We start from the raw sequence: 21,832 nt of genomic DNA on the forward strand, positions 1-21,832 counted from the left end.
TTATTAGTTGAAAAGATACATCGCACAAAGTTATATTGAAGCAGTGTTAAAATATATAAGCATATACTTATATTCAGTACATATTAATACTTACGGTAAAGCTATATTTAATTTTTAGTTACCAGTGCAATTATATGTCCAACACCTCGCTCCACGTATTACTCTTGTCTGCTGTTTCACCGTATTATTTAGCTACTTCAGTGTTACAAAGGAGATATTTCGTCCACAAACTGGGTTTCTCTACTTTGAATGTGTTTTAACCAACAGTGCCAATAGAACCTCTCCTGTCATTTTCTGGAATTTTTAACCAACTCCTATGTCTTTTTGTCGTGGAAGTTACCACAGGGATATCGAAAATGAAGGAGGCCTTTACTGGTTTCTTGAGCACCTAGTATGAAAATGCCTAAGCAATTCAGAAACTTCTGGCCTCTGTGCTTTTTGTCTTTACCTATTTTAACTTCTATGGACCTAGTTGATAAGAATATCCATAATGCCTACAAATAATTTCAGTTTCAGACGCACATAATCAAATCTTGGATCCTCTGGACAGTACTCAAAGAGTTAAGCTGGGGAAATTATTGACAACGTTTCAGCATGTTGTAAGAAACTAAAGTAATTCAAATCATTATTAATGTTTCATGGTTTGGATCTTATCTGTTGCAGAGGTTATTCACAGTTGGTCAGGGGCATGTTGGACCTAAGCTGAATGACATAATAATCTACTGGAAAAAACTACAAAATAAGGAGCTTCATAAAATTTACTCCTCGCCAAATATAATTAGACTGGTCAAGTCATGGAGGTTGAGATGGGTAGAGCATGTAGCACACAAAGGGAGAAGAGGAAGGTATAGAAAGTCTTGTTGGGAAATTTAGGTTTGAAGATAACATTAAAATAGATGGTAGAGAAGTAAATGAGGTGACATGAACTGAATTAATATGGCTCAGGATAGAGACCCGTGGCGGGCTATTTTAAGCATGGTACTGAACCTGCGGATCCAGTAGAATTTGGGGAAATTTCTTGAGTGGCTGTGCGACTGGTGGCTTCTTAAGAAGTACTTAGTTGCATGGAGTTGGTTAGTAAATATTTGTGGCAGTGAGTACAGGGTGATTCCACGTAAATTATTGTCGAGGTTTCCGTTTATAGGCAACAGAAACCCGGACAGTAATTTAGAATCATTCTATATATGAATATGGGGAAAAATGACAATCTCTTATCAACTAGACCGGACCTCAAGTATGGAATCTCTTGCTCAAATGACTATAAAGCAACTACAAAATGAGTGTCTCCGAAAATATTTGGATATAAACATGTAATTAAATGCTATATTTAAAGTTCTCATGGCGCTGAATATAAATATCAGTCTTCTAGAATATGGTGTCATTATCGACGTTTCGGAGGAAGCTGCTACCTCCCTCTTTAAGGTACAGAAATAAGGTGAGGAGTTTTGTGACACTCCTTTGCATTTCCGAAGTCCCCATCAGTAACTGCGATGCCTCAGCTTATACCTTGATGATGGAGGCAGCAGGTTCTTCCGTAAAGTTGATAACTTTCTACCAGAAGACAGTAATTTTCGTTTTCATTAAATATAAGTCACTCATCACGCAAAATATTACACAATTTCTTTCCGTTAAGTCTACTTTTACACTCTAAAAAAAAGTGGAATCAAGTGAGTGAGATGGAAAGCTACAAGAATGTCATGAAAGAAGCAGAAGGCAGATTTCGTTGTCAGCCCTGATTTCAATATTGCTTCATTTTCTCCATTAAAATGTCCACCCTTACAGATGATATAATACTGTACTTTCAAAGTACTTATTCATAATTTACATTTAGATATATAGATTTTTCTTTAGCACGAGACCAAATCCGTATACCGTCGGTCGTCATACCGCAATGAAGATATTTTCTCAAAGGCCTCGCAACAAAAAGAAAACATCCTGTATTATTTGTGTTAGAGATTTTTTAGAAAATTCCTCTTAATTTCAATTCCAGATTCTTTTCAAGCGTTCAGATGCAGTCTCCTGTCTTGAAATCTTTCACTTCCACAATAAATTACCAGTAGTAACCATAATAAGGAAAACTTCTTCCATAGCCGTAACCACCCCAACCCCTATAACCATTCCAGCCCCAACTAGGATAACCATTCCAACCCCATCCCCAACGTCGCCCATAGTAAGGACGATATCTCCAGAAACTGAATTCATCCGTCTTCATGTCGTCCTTTGCCTGGTCAAGTTGAGCATCGTTGTTGTCCACCGATTGGCCTGCTTCCACAGCGGGCATGTAGCTTGTGTCCAGCCGTGCTTGCTGTCTGCCCGCATTGACCGAGAGGTCGTGGAGGGGAGACCGCACCTCGTCCAAGGTTTGATGAGGTTCCTCCAGCCTTGCTGCAGTCTGAGAAATGGACTGTCCTGAACACAGACACACCATCGCCGTGCAAACTGCGAACGTGTACTGAAACAATCACATAACGTTAATTTACGTGGGCGGTGTTTTGTGTATTCAAAAGTTAATGTATAAGTCCGGCTTTCGGGAATGAACGTGTAGAAAATTCTAGGTTCTCCAATGTTTCCACAGGCATTTCAGTTGCCATATTCAGAGTTAATGTATTTGGGATCGGGAATCCTTATACAGAGCTGAGAATGGACGTTGAGTCGGATTTATGTAAAAGCATATTCATCGGGTGAAACCAAGCAGAAACGTGTTTAATGAAAAAAATATTCAAATGTCATTATTACACAAACCCCATTGAAAAGTTCTGACTTAAGTCTGATCATGTAAGCCCCATATAAAATCCTTGGAATATCACTACTAAACGTTTGATAATGTGTGAACCAGACGATTTATTTTATTTGCAGTTGACTTAACTACGCTTTCAGTAGTACACACCTATGGCGTAGAATGACTGGTTTATAGTAAATGATGAATTGGAAAGGGTATGGAAAGTAGCGGTTGTGGCTTAATTAAACGCATCGGAGGTACCGAGGAAAATCACGGAAAACTTCCATCGAGGTAGGCGGTGTCCTGGCCAAGACTCGAAACAGGAATCTCCCGATTATAATGCAGAAGCTCTACCACAAGAAGCAACTTACTCGATGTGTAAAGGGTCATATAATGCAGGCACTTACCACAGATGTTGACGTATGCCTAGCATGTATGGGACTGAAATTTAATGGGACACATCAGCTTCTAGTCTATGGTGATGGTTATTTTAGAAGTAAACGCAGAGAAAACTAAGTATATATTGCTGTCTCGTCACCAGAATGCATGCCAAACTCACAACATAGAAGACACTATAGATCATTTGAAAATATGGTGAAGTTCAAATATTTTAGAACGACAGAAACAATTCAAAATTTGTTTCGAGAAAATATTAAGAGCAAATTGAACTTCGTTAATGCCTGCCACCATTCAGTTCAGTACCTTTTGCCTTTGGTGTGTTCTCTAAACCAGAATTTAGAATTAAAGTATGTATAAGTAAGTATAATTTTTCGTGAAGTTCTTTTTATGGGTGTGAAACTTGGTCTCTGACATTGAGGGAAGAACATAAACCGAAAGCCTTTGAGAAAAGGATGCCGAGGAGAATATTTTGACTGAAGAGGGATGACTTAATAGGATGTTGGAGAAAACTGCATAATGAGGAGCTTTATAAATTATCGTCTTCGTCAAAGACAATTAGAATGGTCAGGTCAAGGAGATCGAGATTGTCAGTAGCACCAATGCGAGAGAAGAGGAATGCATACAGGGTTTGTGGGAAAACAGAAAAGAAAAAGGCAATTAGTAAGACCTAGAAACAGATTGGATGATAATATTAAAATTGAACTTTGAGAAATAGGATGGGCTAGTGTCGCCTACAGTCGTCTTGCTGAAGATAGGGACAAGTGGCTGGCTCTTGTGAACAAGGTAATGGATCTTCGAGTTCCATAAAATGCTGGGAAATTCTTGAGTAGCTGAGCGACTGAGGGCTTCTCCAAAAGACCTCGGCTGCATGAAGTCAGTTTAGTTTAGTTTAGTTAAGTGCCCTACAGAATAAGCTTCAGTATTCCGGTTTTCAAACCATAAGGAAATATGGAAAGATAATATTTGAGATACTTGGACGTAGATAAAATGTGATTAAATATGAAAGGATTACTGATGTGTTACTCACCATTATGGCCGCCATATCCTGCTGCCTCTTATCGCTCTTGCTCACTACACGTTGCCTGTCTTTTATATCCTGTCTTATATGTAAGGGTTTAATGGTACCACAAAGGAGGCCCCCTCTTCTGTTCCACAAGAAAAGAAAAACCAAGTCAGTGAGTAGAGTCGATGACCGCACGTAGAGGTCAAGGGTAGACGGCAGGAGATTCTTCAGTGTTTTCCTGTTCCACCTTCATCTCTCTCTTTATCACTTCTCACGCCGCTTCCCTCGGCCAGCATTAAGACAAGATGAGTTTTGTCTGCATTCCCTCCACCCACCATGTCTGCGTGGAGAGTATGTGAAATGCATGGTTACATGCTCAGGGCACAGTAGTACACATATAGTGGCTCGCGACCCATTCTTGTATGTGTTCCTCCTTGTATCCGCATATGCTTATCTTTATGTTATGTAGTATATATGGCTATCTGAAGGTTCATCTAATATTTCTAAACTTTCTGAATGTGAATACCGGACGTCCCCCCCCCCCTGTTTTTAAACTGTAGAAACGTAATACTTGTTATGAATGTGAGACGAGAGAGAATCGGTGCAAAGACATTGCACATACCTTCATATAGGCAGTTTGTCTGCTGTAGAGCGTGCCGTTATTCTCCTGAAGACACAAAGTATGTATTTTATATAGGGAGATATTCTTCGTTATCTTTTTAATTTAATTTAGTCAGAATCGTTACAGCCATTTTCGTGAGCACTGCAGGTGGACGTTTGGAGTTCCTGTGAAGGACCTGTATTTTAGAGCTACTACATTTATATTCTCCGGGCATTGACCTATAGTGGTTTAGTTCTTAAATGCCGAATATGAATAAAATTCCTCCAGCTCTTCAGGCGCTAGCTAGGAGCACGTTCATACTCGTACATGTAGAGAGACGGACGGAATATCAGAACTGTTTTCTCGTACTCAGGGGTGCTTGAAGTGACGGGAGGTTGGAGAAAACTGCATAATGAGGAGCTCCGTAACTTGTACTCTTCTCTAAGTATAAATAGAATGATCAAGTCAAGGAGGATGAGGTGTATAGGGTATGTAGCACGAATGGGGGAGATGAGGAATGCATATAGAATATTGGTGGGAAAGCCGGAAGGAAGGAGACCACTGGGAAGACCAAGACGTAGGTGGGTGGACAATATTAAAATGGATCTAAGAGAGATAGGATGGGATAGTGTGGGTTGCATTGATCTGGCTCAGGATAGGGAGCAGTGGAGGGCTTTTGTGAAAACAATGATGAACCTCCGGGTTCCATAAAATGCTGGGAAGCCCTTGAGTAGCTGCACAATTGGCGGCTTTTCCTGAGGGGCTCAACTCCATGAGTGAGTGAAATTGAATGAGTCAGGGGTGATGAAAAAGTGTAAAACCGCCAGATTCTAGACGTCGATTTTTTTTTTCATGATCACAGTCTTTACTCATGTTACATATAAGGTAACGTTGGAATGGATGAGTGGATGAATGGATGGATGAATTATTAGTTGGATGGGGAGAGAGACTTATGTGAATGGGTGGAATGGAGGGACAGACATACAGGCAGGCAAATAGAGATATCTAGGTAGGATAGGAAGGGAAGAAGAAAATAATGGAAGGCATAATTAAGAAAACTGCCCACACTCTTGTGAAGCAGTTTACCTGCTCGCATATCTGCGGTTAGTTACCTCCTTCTGTCAGTGGCAGTTCAACGTCCGTTTGCGTGCGCGCTGTCTTGCGGCTACGGAAATTATTTACAGTGCGCATTAATACAATTCCTCTCTCCTTCACAGTTTCTTCCAGGGTCATTCCCTGCTTCGGTGCTTGTCTCGAATATTTTCCGGCTCAAAACCCCATAATCTGTGCATCATGCCATCAAGCATACACGTTCACAGCTTTCAGCAACTTTTTACTCCGGTAGCCACCAGCTCCGTGTAAAACGCCCCAGACGTTTGCTTTGAGAAGCAAAAAGTTTGAAAGCTGCTTCTCTGTACATCATGTCTGTGCGTTTTTCTATTATCTCGTCTAAATCAGAACCATGTCACAATTTCATTAAAGGTGATATGAGAGAAACCGAGCAGGTTGACACAGCGGTAACGTTCTAGACCCGTATTAGGGAGATGTTCGGTTTGAATCTCAGCTGAGACACCTATCATTACTGATGTTCTTAGTGATTGTCCTCAGTCGCTTCAAGAAAATTCCGAGATAATACCTCGATAAGAGGACTGCATCTTCCTTTCACATTTTTTCCAATTCATCATTCACGAGTCACTCCACCCATGGATGCTATGTAATCGTATGTATCCGACAACTCCTCTATTTTTCGTGTGTATTCGTTGTTGCCGTAACGTTCTTGCCGAGCCGTTGCCTAGCAACATACAAATACGGACACACGGGCTGTTGGGAGGGATTTATTAAGTACGTCGTTGAAATGGGTTCAAGAGATATGATATATGTACCAAATTTCATAAAGTTTGGTTCAGGCATTCAAAAGTTTATAGGGGGAGGGAATAGATTTATTCCTGGGGAAAGAGCTTCCATTGGATAGGAGACTGGATGGGCCCCAGGTAAGGTCTGGAAGCTGTGGAGAAGAGAAAAGTCGCTTGCCCCTGCCAGGATGATATCCCCAGCTGCCCTGCCCATAGTCTGTCACTATATTGACTGGGCTGTGAAGAAGAAGAAGAAGAAGAAGAAGAAGAAGAAGAAGAAGAAGAAGAAGAAGAAGAAGAAGAAGAGGAGGAGGAGGAGCTATGCTTGTAACAGGCCTTGCAGGCCCATAGGGTTGTGAGATGTTGAGGCCCCCACATTTTCACAGCTGGCAGCGAGGTTGTCAGCTTTACATGCTAGCCACACTTTACCCTCAGGAAGATTCCCTGTACTCTTTTCTGTTAGAGGCTGAGTCAACCCCAGGGCCATTGTGTGTGGCTGGAAGGATTAGGTCAATGTTCTGTTGATATTTAGACCTTACAAATATTGGCCAATATGTCAGTCAGTTGCATTGACTCAATATACCCATTTTGGAATTAAATGGAAAAGTATGAAGCCATGACAAGCAAGATGTTCTGCAAATAAGATATGGCACCTGCTCTCCATCCACAGTCTCAGTCTATGTGGTGAGAATAGCAGTGCCCATAAGTTCATCCTGATGTTATTTAAACCTGACAGCCTCACCACCATCTGTAAACTGACTATCTACAAAATATGGGAGCCTCAACATCTCATGACCCTATGAACCTCCACAGCCTCTTACAGGGATAGCTCTTCCAGTTTCTTCAAATGTACAGATGACATTACGTGGGAGCCAATTGAAATAATGCTAGAAATGAAATTGCAAAGAGTTGTTACAGTGTGTAAAGATTGTAGATTTCCTATCCATTTGACCAAATGTATTATTATGAAAATATGTAGGAAAATAGGAGACAGAAAAGATTGATGATATAATAATTGAATAAAGGAAGTGGAGGATTATGAGTAAGTTTGAAGTAAAATAATGACAACCACAAGAATACAGGGAGACTACATGAAGAATAAACTATGTTGAAAAATGTTTCCAATGAGTTAGGGATAAACTTTGGAAATGGCCGATGCAAATGGGAGAAATATGTTGATTTAAAAACCTTTAGACCCATTATAACGTATGGAACAAAAACAAGAGTGCAAACAAAAACAGATACAGTAAATTAAAAATAACATCTAAGATGAACTTTTACAAAGTTCAGAAGTAAAATAGATGGGGGTTTAGAATATATAAGGATAAGGTAATAAATAACAGAACAAGGTGGTGCAGAGATATATGGAAATAGTTTGTTCTCAGACGATCCACATAAAATTGGGAAGTCAAAGGAAGAATCAGAATGTGTGCTTTTGTGTGTGTACATACATTAATAATCAAAAACAGAATTCAAAAACCAACTCCCTACAGTACGCTACAGTAAACAATCGTACCAATAAATGGAAATGAAACTTCTAAGACAGGATGTTTCTCTATACTGTTCTGTACAACCCACAGCAAGACTATTTTGCATGTGTTGTGCTTTCAACCCCATTGATTTTAAAGGCAAAAGCTCTGCTGTGTCTGTGTTTGGTAGGACATAAATTAAAAGTCAATAGAAAGTCCGTCGAGTGTAACAATTTATAGGTCACTTCTTTATCACTTCTGCCTTACATGTTTCGGTTTAATAAAACCATCATCAGAGGCACATAGTACAAGCATGAAAACACTGCCGTTGTTTAAGATGTACACAGTTATGTTTGCTGCGTGAACGCAGCTACAATATGTCGACGTGTAAAAGTACAACACTTGCTAGGATTGTTGAATGCACGTTCAATTCTCACATTCATCCGAAACTGCCCTCAAGTTAAAACGCTGATGTTAAAATATTTAAAATTTAAAACATTTGAAGTAAAATGTTAAGCTTCTCCTTGTTAATTCATCCCGAAGATGGGAGATGTCAGCTTGAGGATGTATGGCTTATGGTTAGATGTTTCCTATGTGCTGTGTGTTGTGTNGTACTATGTGCCTCTGATGATGGTTTTATTAAACCGAAACATGTAAGGCAGAAGTGATAAAGAAGTGACCTATAAATTGTTACACTCGACGGACTTTCTATTGACTTTGTGATTGATAGTGTAACGGACCAAAAATGAAACAATTCAAAACATAAATTAAATGTAACAGTTTCGTTGTCACTAGAATTTATAACCAATCTTAGCCTTTGTATCTTTTTAAATTAATTTAGAGTAGCTACACCATCGGATGAAAAACTGAGTATCATAAAATTACTTGCAAACAATTATCTTTGCATTGTGGTTTGAAAATAGACAGTTGTATTACATCTTTGACATCCACGGGGGTCCAAGGGCATGATGGGATTACCTGGCGATTTCCGGTTGTATCGTGTAATGGAGGATTTTTCAAGTCTCGGTGTGCGTGTGGGAAAAAAGTATTATTTAAGCATCTGTTTGTCGTTTTATGCGATTTTGGACAGAAAATGATTATACTGAAATGCGTTTGAAAAGAGGTAAATAAATGCTATTATCTTTATATGTACTGACTTGAGTTTTACATTATAAATATTTAATGTACTCTGGTAATATTCACGTTTTGTAATATAATGTTAGTAATTATTTATGAAGCCAAATAAGAAAAAAGAAATACATAGGTTACGTATTCAGTTGTAAATAAGACAAAGAAATGTTTAATGGCATATAATATGGAGATGTTAGGCATGTGTTGGAATTTTTAATTCTACGGAAACCGCCGATACCATGCTTGAATAACCCAGATTAATTTTTAATGTAAATACGTACCCCAAAGATTATTTGGATTTGATTGACCAGAATCTAACAACGACCAATTTTTATGGGAGGTGACCATTAATAGTGCTTTTTTGATTTTCCGCAATGGATAGTATCCTATATTAGCCTGCTTCCCATCCATTCTTGTCCCCATTTGCCTTCATAATATAACCTCATCCGCCCTCATTACGTTATATAAATTTATCAGGTTTTTATAGACTATGAGTAACGTAAGGAGTAAGTTTTAGCCTTAAGGGTAATTTATATCTTGGAAAATATTTGTAACACATGAGAATGCAATATCGGTACATGGTAAAAGGGGAACTTGTTCAGCAGCTGTAAGTAAGGTTCTGATTAACATTATGTATTACCGATCTCTTCACCTTTTCCTGAATCCCATTTCATAATGAAGTTCAGTGAAATGATAGCCTTCATATTTTGTTACAATATTGTTCACAATTGGTACAGTCAGCATATGATTTAAAAGTCTGCAATAGAATGAAGAATAGAAAATGTGAATAATGTATTAATGGCATTGAAAGGCACTTGAATTGAAAGTTGTGTATACAGTGTAAGAAGTTCCTGAACTGAGGCCATAAAAACACACAAAGGAGATAAAAAATATGAATACCATCACTCATTATAGTCCCTGCCTGCTTGCACACGTTTACATTGCTCATATGATGAATGCCTGAGAAAATGCTTCTTCCTGTATTGCCTTCAGGTCTCTTGTCACAATCTACTGGATCAATGGAACAGCCTTGAATATCATCCCTTTCATTGGAGTTTTTAATTTAGGAAATTAAAAAAAAATGATTGGGGAACCTTGTTTGATTTCATCCAGTTCATAAGTGTCATTAAGCACATTAGCCACATTTAAAAATGTTGGATAATGCTGTAGTGTTTGTATGGGGGGGGAGGGGCATCTGTAACAATTGCTCCAACCATCCTTTGCTAGGAAACGTTTGGGTAAACACCACCTGAATGCTGGAATAGCAAGGAACAAGTAGAACTCTTGTTTGCAAAGGTTTCCATGGATACAAGGAATCACCAGACGATTCCACTACAAAGGATACAGGAGACCAAAAGCTTCTATTCCAGCCTCCCGAATGTATCAAAGAGAGTTCATTCATGAATTCAATTCATTTGTTTGTAATAGAATTCAGGAGGCAGTTCAGTAGTTGAATGTTCAGCTGTGAAATGTTAACCAGGTAAGATTCGTTACCAAGCAACGACTAGCAAGCAGACATTGAAGACTTTATTTTGTGTGCTATAGTTACAGTAATCTGTAGAGTGTTACAATTCAGTAGATAAGTTTTTATGTGTTCTATATTTACACTGTTGTTCGGCATTTAACTTTTTCCATCTTGGTACATTATTACAATTACCTTTTTCTGATCGCTTCCTTTTCCTGTAATCTCATATATAGCATGACTGTTTCCAGTGGACATCTTATCAGTGCGTGACATCATACACTGGCAGCATCCACTAAACAGTGGAACTGAATTAGCTGTATATACAAACAAATGCTCATAACTTCTAAACCATAAGTGTTGGACCAAATCAGGTTGCATTTTTGAGAAACCCACATTTATTAACGCATTTCACTCACAATATGTCCAGATCCCGGGGGCATCCCCGGGATCCCAGATAGATGGCAACAGTTCGTGGATGTAATTGTAAAAGTGTGTACATTGAAGAAAGCAGTCTTCTGGGATTTGGCACCATGTATATGTGGTGTTAACTGACGTTTCGGAGGAACGTATTGCCTCCATCTTCAGGGGAGGCAATACGTTCCTCCGAAACGTCGGTTAACACCACATATACATGGTGCCAAATCCCAGAAGACTGCTTTCTTCAATGTACACAGTGTTACAATTACATCCACGAACTGTTGCCATCTATCTGGGNTTGTTCAACAGAGCTATTCAGAACAGCTAGGAGGTTTTAAGAATAGCAAGGTAAAAGCAGCACATGGACACGTGCTATGTGACAGAAACGTGTATCACTGAATATGCAGATCAGTTACCACAAACCTAGAATCATGTGCAGAAAGTTGTAATGTACTGTTTTCTACAATAAAACAGATTAATGCAGTGTGTTTATTGGCATTTGCCTGGAGGGACTAGGGAAGCCCAGAACAACTGTCACATTGAGTATTCTGGCTGAGATTTGAATCAGACACTTCCCAAGTGGAAGCCAAGTTAGAATGTCAGAATTCCCTGTGGTTTCTTAGTGAGTAGGCTCTATTGAATGTGTGTGGTATGATGTCGGTCATCTTTCTCAAGTAAGCCAGTCAGTTTTCCACTGGTAATCATCATCCTGCCATTGTTCCACACATCTGTACCATCCTCTGAGGTGTGCAGTAGCCTGGCTACACAGCACATCGCATCCTTAATCTTTAAGCTGGGGTTTCTGCTCTGAGCAAGCACCCGGCTGGTTACAGAGTATGGAAGTTGAGTGTTCATGACAGTTATTTTGTCTTTCATTTAATAAACCATGCAAATCCTCACCTGCTCCCCGTCTTCCAGCTTTCGAACTGCTATATTGAATTTTGATACTCCCACAAAAGTTAGTCAGCATTTGAGCTGCCTTAGCACATGGATGTAATTTACAGCTATGTAAGCTTTATACAATGGTGTTTTATTATAATTTCTGTATTATTACTATTTTTCAGCAGTCGTGGAGTGGCATCAGTGGAGAATTACCATTTTCAGTGACCAAATCACACTGGTTTCACGCTGCATGAAGAACATCCGTCCTCCCACCACCACACAATGAGGACATTGACTTCAGACTAAGGGAAATACATGTTGGAAGTTGCGCCCTTTTAGTACACAGCAGCTATGAGGAGTTCCAGTAATAAAGGTGTGTATCATTCCAGGAACTAACTAAAATTTAACAGTCTTGAGTCATCCTGAATTTGCAAACCAGTTACATAGATCACTTCCTAGAAATATGTTAATTTTTGGCACTGGTGTTAAGGGAAGTTTGAGTGTCAAGGAAGTTCCTGCTGTGTGAGATTTGCAGTTTCTACTTCTTATGGTGTTCTGGATTATAACATTATGTAATCTCAGAAGAATCTGTTGCCTCAGTTTTCGAAGTAGAAGATTCAGGCAGTAATGTTCTCTGAAAAACACTTGTAACCACCTATGAGGCTATATAACCCAGATGACTACAGCCTAGTTTTCCTCTCATACTGCATGACAACTGTGAGGTGTTCCAGTAAAGCAGTTGTGTGTTTCATCTGCTAACTGAAATCTAAAAGTTGTTATCATGTTAAATTTGTGATCCATTTGATAAATTGACTTCCATTTTCAGTTGTTGCTGTGTGTTGACAGTCTTGGAGAGGCATGAGGTGCTGTTCTTTGTGATGAAGGGTGTACTCAGTTTTCTGCTGAATGAGGAACATCTCTCGTCTCCCCACCATACTTCAGCCGTACTGTGTCACAGCTGTGTGGAGGTTACATAGTAAAGGTGTGTGCAGAATTCTGATGTGTAGAGACATTGAGAGATAAACATGACTACTGTATGTGGTATTAAAAGTATTTCCAGGTGCATGTGATATTGACACTTTGATTAAAAAATATTCCCATATTGTTGTGAAGTGAAAGTCATATATTATATTGCAGACATATGTACAGCTGTGGCAGAACCTGTAAGCAATGTGTTTCCTAGAATGATTTCCATGGTTACTTCACTGACCTCCAGAGATACTATCAGGAGATTACACATAAGTGGAAACCACCACTGATCTGTAAGTACCATGTTATCCGCATTTTATTATATTATTTATGATGTATGGGTCCATAATTGTTGGCCCATTTCTGTAACTACAGTTTTTATGTACAAAATGCAATATACCTGATTAAATATTCCCCACACAAAAAACTGTTTAAAAAAGACATACTGAACATGACTCCGTGAGGCAGTCTTTTTTTGAGAAGCTAATAGTTGCTCAGTCAAATTCCCTGCCTTATATGAAACCTAAAGAATGTTGAACACAAGGTGATATGTGTTTTATAACGTGTAGGCTTATACATGTTATTACAAAAATTGTGATCTCTGTTGTGGAAGGTCTGATGCACAGTTCTATTTAGAATGCTTGATACTGTATATCTTGTCTTTTCACAAATGCTGGTGACATGGATGTTGCATGTTATGCAAACACAAAAAATATTCAAGATGTGTCTGGTGTTGCATCAGTTGTGTCCTTGCCTTAAGTAGCAAGTCATCACGTAGGCTGATGTAATGGATATGTTGTCCAATTGAATCTGGACTTTTGGGTGCCTTTGTGCTGCTGATCAGATATTTGTGGAGTCAGTTCACAGTATTAAATCTTCAGTTTAAACATTATTTAAAACAGTAAAAATCAAGGTGTGAAAGAATATTGTCACATAGCCTGGTAGCACAAGTAATTAATGGGTTCTGGATTAGATGAACTGATTTATTGGATATTCACCACGTGGATCTACAGTTAGTTGTAACACAGCCTTTCTGTAACTACACCACATAAAATAAAGACTTCACTTCTGATTTCTGTTTTTGGAGGAACATGTTGCCTCCATCTTCAGGGTCAGAAAATAAGTCAAGCAAGTGGCAAGCTTGGCTTATTTTTCGACCCTGAAGAGGGAAGCAACGTGTTACTCTGAAATATCGGTTGATTTTCAATGGCTCATGGAGCCTTATATCTCAGACGACAGAACTCTTCATAACCAACAGTGTGAGAAACCTTACATTAATGATTTTCTGGAATGTGATGGTGTGTAAGACACGCTGTCATGCAGGAACCAGCTCCATCTATCTTGGTATTAAAAAGAGAAGGCAGCAGGTTTCTCCAGAACATTGTTGTCTATCTACCAGAACATAACACATTTCAACCTTGTAAATTCAATAAAAATAAACATTTAAAACCCTCTTCAAATTTTTAAGCATGAAACTTTACTTGAATGTCTGTATATTCACCATGTAACACTAACATGTTTCAGCCTCAGGTGTTTCAATGTGCATTGCAGTCCACTCAGAATAGCATAAATAATTACTTAAAATTCATTACAGTTTGTTCTATTAAAATCTTTCATAAAATCCTATTCCACTTGTTTAAGGCTATGTGATACTTCAGACTGTTTCAGCAGCCTGTTGTTTTGCTACGCCTGCTATCTGTAATTTTCCCCTAGCATGTGGTTGTTGTGTTAAGTGTTAAATGGTGAATATTTTAATGATTGTTGCATCATTGACAGACTTGATACATAGACGTTCAATTAAAGATGTGCAACATGATGCTGAAATACAGTGCGTACAATCAAGTGCGCGCCGCGGCTGCAATTTGCCGTGAGTCATACNCCTCTTCAAATTTTTAAGCATGAAACTTTACTTGAATGTCTGTATATTCACCATGTAACACTAACATGTTTCAGCCTCAGGTGTTTCAATGTGCATTGCAGTCCACTCAGAATAGCATAAATAATTACTTAAAATTCATTACAGTTTGTTCTATTAAAATCTTTCATAAAATCCTATTCCACTTGTTTAAGGCTATGTGATACTTCAGACTGTTTCAGCAGCCTGTTGTTTTGCTACGCCTGCTATCTGTAATTTTCCCCTAGCATGTGGTTGTTGTGTTAAGTGTTAATGGTGAATGTTTTAATGATTGTTGCACCGTTGACATACTTGATACATAGACGTTCAATTAAAGATGTGCAACATGATGCTGAAATACAAAACAAAACTTTACCTTGTCCTTGTATAATTTTTCACAATTTCAAAAACACCAAGTCCATGTTAACTGATATCCATCTTGTTCTCTCCTATCCAGGCCATTATGGTGCACCCATTCCTGTGCTTATCCTGAAAAACAAATGTTGCAATTGTTAGTGGGACTCATCCATACAAAGAAGCTGTGAGCTCTACATGACCAACCCCTCTTGTCAGCATGGAAGGAAGAGTGACGCGAACACCAAGAAGTCAACAAGTGAACAGGTTGGAGAAGCTTACATGTACCACATATTACTAGACACATGAATTAAAAATTATAGAAACTGAATTCCTAAATGTGGAATGAAGAAGTGTGCTACAAAACTACCGAGTCTACCACACTGCTTAGTAACATACAGACTGTACTCGAAGCTCTGTAGACTGGTCTCCAAAATGAAATTTGCCTTAGGAGCCAGTAAACAGTATAGTCAAGCCCCGATTTGAGGTGTTCAGTTTATATAAATTCCACATGTTCCCCTGTCCACTGCTTCCCAAAGAAACCTGACATGGGGGTTTCACTGTATAGCACTGAATTCAAAGTCATATCACCTCAGATTAATTTTAAATCTTAAAAATATGGTGGCACTGCAAACTTCTTCAGGAATAGTATCTGTCAAGTTAATGAAAATATAAAAGTAAAAATGGCAAACACAAGCCTGTGTTTCATTTTTCTGAATACACAGCTTAAAGCATTTACTAAGTTGTGTCCCATCTGGTCTATAAGTCATACACTTAAACACCAGAACAGTGGGTGTGAATTTTCACTTTGAGGGGAGCTAATGCAATGGATGGAAGCAAAGATGGAAGTAATTTCTGGATCCTTTTGAAACAAATATTTGGACACTAAGCAGTAACTGAGATGGATTGTGTTCTTCAAGCTAACATCTCTGTGCTTTTTGCAGTTCCTTTATGAGCTTACTGTACACCAAGCAGAAGTACCTGTTCTTTGCATAGGATATAGTTGCTTGAATCAGTACATTTGTAACCATCAACACAACATTTAAAGTAGGAGTAATAACAAAGGTTATTTACATTAATGAACAGTCTCAAAGACTGAATGCAGAACATGACAATACATCTCAACTTACACCCCATTATAAATAACATGCAGTGCAAGAGACCTATAAAATCACTACCTGGCCTACAACACCAAGGAAGAATCAAGATAAAAATAGCCAGTGTACCATTAGAATGATCAAATAGAAATTCATGACCAATTCTCACTATTTATTCTTATTTATATAACTTGGCAATTTAACAGAAATCCATACATACTGGGTGTAGCACTAAAATTCTTTTCACTTGTTTTACACCAATATGGCTTCAAGCCAAGGAGTAATCAAACCACAGGTTATTACTAAACAATAATCACATAATTTTATAGTCAAATATGAACAAAATATGGATCCATATTTGAACAGAAAAATTCAGCAACTAAGTAAACTGAGATATGCCTGATGATGACCCAGTAAGGGTTGAAACATGTTGTGTTGACAGTTATAAGTATACTGTTTCAAATGACACGTAACAGGATGCAACACCGAAAGATGTAGTTGCTGTCCTTGTCAATGTCACAGTATATACATAGTAAGTAAAACAGAGAAGGCAGGGAATAAGAATTAAAATTGGACCCATAAACTCTATTGGGATATCCGCACGGTGCTTTAACTGCTGTATATTTTGCAAAACAAAGTAAATTTCATATTTTGAGTGTTCTCTTTTAGATCTGCAATAGAAAAGAAGAAAGTTACGTCTTTGTATACTTAGGTTCCCTTTGATATTCTATTTGTGTATGTCAGTTCACCTACTTCAGTGTTCATGTAAAGTTTTCTTGGTATTTGAGACACACGGACACACAAGATGAAGACAATTCTCTGACCTACTCCAGCACTGGAGTAATGCAGACATACACAGAAAATTACACTCTGAAAACAAAATAACACACCTTCATATAGAGATTCCACATTGCAGTGGTGGAGGGGGTGCTTCAAGTCTAAAGTCACCGTCCTCCTCATGGCCAATGTTCAGTGATTGATGATATGGGCTGCTTGGGTGCACTTGTTCCATCCAGAAATGTGACATCATTTGTCTGGAACTGTCAGCAGAACATAACATTTTAAATTTTAATACAAATATTAGCATTGGAGATAATTTTTCCTTCTTAAAACTCAATGCAATTGAAGCTGGGAATAAAAATGATCCACAAAATAAATTAATCAAAATGAAAGCCCTTAAACAGACACCTTTACTACAAGGAACTGCCTGTAGTTAATGTGCAGAGGGAACAAACTTCAAGTTGCTCCTTCCCAAGTCTGAAGTAACTGTCCTCCACATGCAGAGTCCAGTGATGGTAACTACTTCAGTGCACCTTGCTCCATTCAGAACCAATGCCATCCTTCACCACAGCAATTTCTTCAAAGAACCCTGTCCAAGACTCAACAAAAAGCAGCAGCATTAATAAAAGCCTCAGAAAAATAAAAACTTTAATCCAAACAGCAATATCTGACGTTAAATTTAAATCCATTCTTAGGGATTCCATAGTCTCTGTGAAGTGGGAGGGAAGAAACTTTACAGGAGTTTACCAAAAATGCTCCAGACACTGGAATTTTCCACTCTGTTGCACAGATAAACAAGATAGCATAGTATTCATGGCCATACCTTCATTACAGGGCCTCCTCACAGATGACGTAGCATGTATGAACAACCTCCCAACTTCTCCTTCCTCAGTCCAAAACTGATGACCATCCTTCACTGCTTGGTACAGCAAACCAGTTTCTCCCTAGCACTGACAAATGGTAAGCTGCATGAAACATTCGCTAGATTTTAGATATGTCTTTCTTACATGAATTTCCAAAAATTATATCCACAATTAGGACCTTTCCTGTGACTCTTCATGGATAGTGTTTCAGTGATACTCATCAACGCTTGAAAGGGTGACTCCTCACTGAAGTGTGTCCAGGCCTGCCAACAGACAGTAATAACATAAAGCCTTATACTGCTATGTACTAAAATGCATCTACTGCAGTTTGAACAGTGCAAAAGATAAATGTTACCAGAAGCCTGTCATCCCAGTGAGGCCATGGGATTTTTCAATTGCTCTAATCCTTCCTGCCACACTATCATCCTGAGGTTGACTCGGCCCCTAACAGGAATGAGTACCAGGAATCATCTGGGGGTNGGGGGGGGGGGTCAAGGCAGCTGGTGCGTAAGGCTGACAACTTCAGGCCTGTAACTTGGTGCATATATTAAGTGAAAGGGAAATTTAACAATAATTCCAGACTTACTTCCCTAACTTAAGCTAACACTGATGTGAGGGCAAGCATAGACATGCTTCATAAATAATGAATCAGAAGTGAAAGTGAATAAAACAGTCATACTGAAATGTAAAGATGATGCATTGAAAATATAATGAACTACTTCATAAAAGTTGCTTTCGAGGTACTATTTCATGAACACTTTCAGAATATGGTAACAAGTACAGTTATAATGCTCTTGCTCAGGATGTTCATATTAAGAGCCCAAAATGTTCTCTACTCAGATGAGAAACTGAACTAACCTAACCAAATCTTAACAGAAATCTTCAAATAAAAACTGATGCAAGAGACAAAGTTGGCACTAAATATTTATGGGTTAATCCTCATTTACATTTAAAAAAATAAGATTACACATTCAAAGAAGGTTGGAATTCGTAACATCAAGTTAAATTATGCTGAAGCAAGTACCTCATTTCTGATGTACACTAGAAACATTTCTCAAGACTTATAATACAATGACCATATTTAACTGACTGAAAATCATATATACAGATGCTAGCTCTATCACAAACTAGTCACGCATTTCGGAATACTAGCCTTAGTACAAGCCATAACTACCTTAATAATATATCAAACATTATACATACATTTTCATTAACATGTACTACACACTTAGCAAAATTTGAACCATGTGCACTCACTTGCAACTAAATGCCATGTGAATGTTCGGTTCTCTGGGCGAGGAATCAGACTTACGTGACATTAAAGCATATGCTTACCACTAGTAACAATATGCATATAAGTCAAATTAAATGATTTCCATAATCTGATGGGATGGAGATGCAAGTAATACATTTCCGCCCATTTGAAATCCACGTCCAGTTCTTCGGTTCCAGCCCTGTGAAAGTCCCATGTTATTGGTGGATGCTATGGCCGCCATGACATCATGGTGCAATGCTGCTGCCATCTATAAGGCTCCTACATTAACTAAACTTAAAATGACCGACAGGGCCGAGAGCACAATCGGTAAGAAGGTATGCTAACATAACAATTTTGAGTGTTTCCCCCCCCCCAACCTATTTCTATTTTTGAAATGTGTTCAATATCGCTACTTAAGGAGTATGAAGTTGGCAGGGATGCATATAGGATATTGGTGGGAAAGACAGAAGGAAACAGACTACTGGCAATACCAAGATGTAGGTGGGTGGACAATATTAAAATGTAACCTAGAGATAGTATGGTATGAATTGGATTGATCTGGCTCATGATAGGGAGCAGTGGAGGGCTCTTGTGAACACAGTAATGAACCTTCAGGTTCCATAAAAGGCTGGAAAATTAGTATGGTATGAATTGGATTGATCTGGCTCATGTTAGGGACCAGTGGAGGGCTCTTGTGAACACAGTAATGAACCTTCGGGTTCCATAAAAGGCTGGAAAATTCTTTGAGTGGCTGCATAATTGGTGGGTTCTTAAGAAGGGCTCAGCTCCATGAGTAAGTTCAATATCACTTCACCCACATTCTTTCAGTTGGATTTGAGTGAAATGCTATTAAACTTGGTACCCCACCCATACAAAAGAAAATAATGCAATAAGAGCCTCTGCAGCTCTGGAGTACAATAGATTAGGTTGCAGATTATTTATCTGGAGAAAGTTTCTCGCCAGTGCCTGGAAAATAATAACCTTTCTTTCACATGGAGTACTTGTATTTAGGAAAGCTGAAGGTGGGGAAACTTGAAAGAAAATTCCTCATAACTTACACTTGAAAGCCATACAGAACACAGTTTTTCGGTTACATTCAAGTATTATAAATTGTGTATTGTAGGCAACAGTACTCATGTTCCAATTTATTATTATTTTCATTAGAATGATGGAATTTGAGAATGTGAAATACACACTTGTCAACAAGATTAAGACTGCATTTAATGATATAAGAAAATCTGATATGTTCATCTTCACCAGTTCAGTACTGGGCAGAATAATATGGTGGAAATAATAACATATCTTAAAGAAATATAATGAATACTGGAATTCTGTTATCTATTCACCTTCTAGTTCAGTATTGGATACGATTATATAGCAAAAATTAATAATATATCTGAAAGAAATGCAATTACTATTGAAAATCTTATGTTCATGTTCACCAGTCCAGTACAGGTAGGATTATATGGCAAAAGTAACAGAAGGAATACACCTATAACAACAAAATTGAATAACAGTTTAACGAAAATGAAATAGGTAAAGAAATGACATAAATAGTCCTACCCACATTCAATCCTCATACTGATTCTGCTTCTCAGAGTTTCACACTGAGGTGGATAACCTGAACTTTGCAAGTCAATTATAAAGTAATGCCTCTTCATTCTTACCTACACATAAACACCAATGTGTGTTAGAAAACAATTTCGCACACAGCTCTCGATTTAATTTTAATTACGTGAAGATAATAACAGTAAAGAACCAAGACTATTATCAGTCACAGGAGAGGAATAAAAAGGGTATTTTGGTAGGATAAATTGAAGGATCTGTTGGGGATACAAATAGAATATTTAGATGGATGTTGGGAGAAGTGGGGGTAGGGTGTGGACAGGATTCTTTTATTATTTTTATTGGAGTGAGAGACCATTTGATACTCTGGCTAGTTGTAGCTTATTGTACCAACCCTAGATGATGGTGATTGTAGAGCAATTGGTGGAACGAAGATTCGCAGGGGAAATCGAAGTACTTGGAGAAAGTCTGTCCAAGTGCCACATCGTGTCCACCACAAATCCCACATGACGAGGCCCAGAAAGCTAGTGTAGGAGTCGTGTAGTTGAGAGTAAGGGGCAATGAGTTCTGTGAGAATGCAGTGAGGTCGCGGGTTGTATGAAATGCTAATTTCTTCGGGCACTGAGCAGCTGTTTGCAGGGAGTCAGCACAATGAATTTCATGGCCGTAAATGTACAGGTGGGCGGCTATAAGACGCAGTGGAGATTTCTCTGAGGCCAGGGACCATACAACAGTGCCTGTAAGTTCAAATTAAAATTTCCATTAGTATAATGAAGCCTGTTAGCACATTTTTGCCACGAGAAAATTCAGAGTTTCGGTCGAAGGAAAAACGTTTGCCCCAAGAGAAAAGGTGTGCCAGGCATTGTACAGCGTATGTGTAAACGAACCTCCACTCCCCCCTCAAAAATACTAGTGTATATCTAGGTGTTTGCTGCTGGCACCTATGTGTATGCGACTGATAGCATAGAAGGGTATGTTCTTAGAACGCTGCAACGAGGTCTAGATGCGATTGAGGCGCATTGTGAGCGCTGGAACAAAAGAAATGAAATTTTATGTCAAAGAGAGTTAGTTCGGTTGCGTGTCATCTCGTATTGAACGGACGAAGAACCCCTTCA

At 38.6% G+C, this 21,832-nt stretch overlaps 1 protein-coding gene and 2 long non-coding RNA genes across 6 annotated transcripts; 1 reads left to right on the forward strand and 2 right to left on the reverse strand.

Annotated features, from left to right (window-relative positions):
• Positions 1-1,955: 1,955 nt before the first annotated feature.
• LOC117282051 lies at positions 1,956-4,353 on the reverse strand. The gene is made up of 2 exons (XM_033750163.1): positions 4,146-4,353; positions 1,956-2,452 (listed from the first exon to the last, which is right to left on the reverse strand). Exons 1-2 carry the CDS (start codon positions 4,158-4,160, stop codon positions 2,051-2,053), a joined length of 417 nt encoding a protein of 138 aa, XP_033606054.1. The 5' UTR covers positions 4,161-4,353; the 3' UTR covers positions 1,956-2,050.
• A 4,670-nt stretch (positions 4,354-9,023) lies between these two features.
• LOC111875667 lies at positions 9,024-17,949 on the forward strand. Of its 3 annotated transcripts, XR_002844774.2 has the most exons (6): positions 9,024-9,167; positions 12,122-12,312; positions 12,766-12,921; positions 13,077-13,201; positions 15,260-15,423; positions 17,868-17,949. It is a non-coding gene; the product is annotated as an uncharacterized LOC111875667 (long non-coding RNA). The 3 variants fall into 3 exon arrangements; XR_002844773.2 differs by lacking the exon at positions 17,868-17,949 and having other exon boundaries at positions 15,260-17,135; XR_002844775.2 differs by lacking the exon at positions 17,868-17,949 and having other exon boundaries at positions 12,125-12,312; positions 15,260-17,135.
• On the reverse strand, positions 14,795-19,536 carry LOC111875669. 2 transcript variants are annotated; one of them, XR_002844778.2, is made up of 4 exons: positions 19,232-19,535; positions 17,857-18,159; positions 17,144-17,293; positions 14,795-15,291 (listed from the first exon to the last, which is right to left on the reverse strand). It is a non-coding gene; the product is annotated as an uncharacterized LOC111875669 (long non-coding RNA). The 2 variants fall into 2 exon arrangements; XR_002844777.2 differs by having other exon boundaries at positions 17,144-18,159; positions 19,232-19,536.
• Between the last annotated feature and the right edge of the window lie 2,296 nt (positions 19,537-21,832).

Source organism: Cryptotermes secundus, unplaced genomic scaffold (genome assembly GCF_002891405.2).
Source record: "Cryptotermes secundus unplaced genomic scaffold, Csec_1.0 scaffold342, whole genome shotgun sequence".
Classification (NCBI taxonomy): Eukaryota; Metazoa; Arthropoda; class Insecta; order Blattodea; family Kalotermitidae; genus Cryptotermes; species Cryptotermes secundus.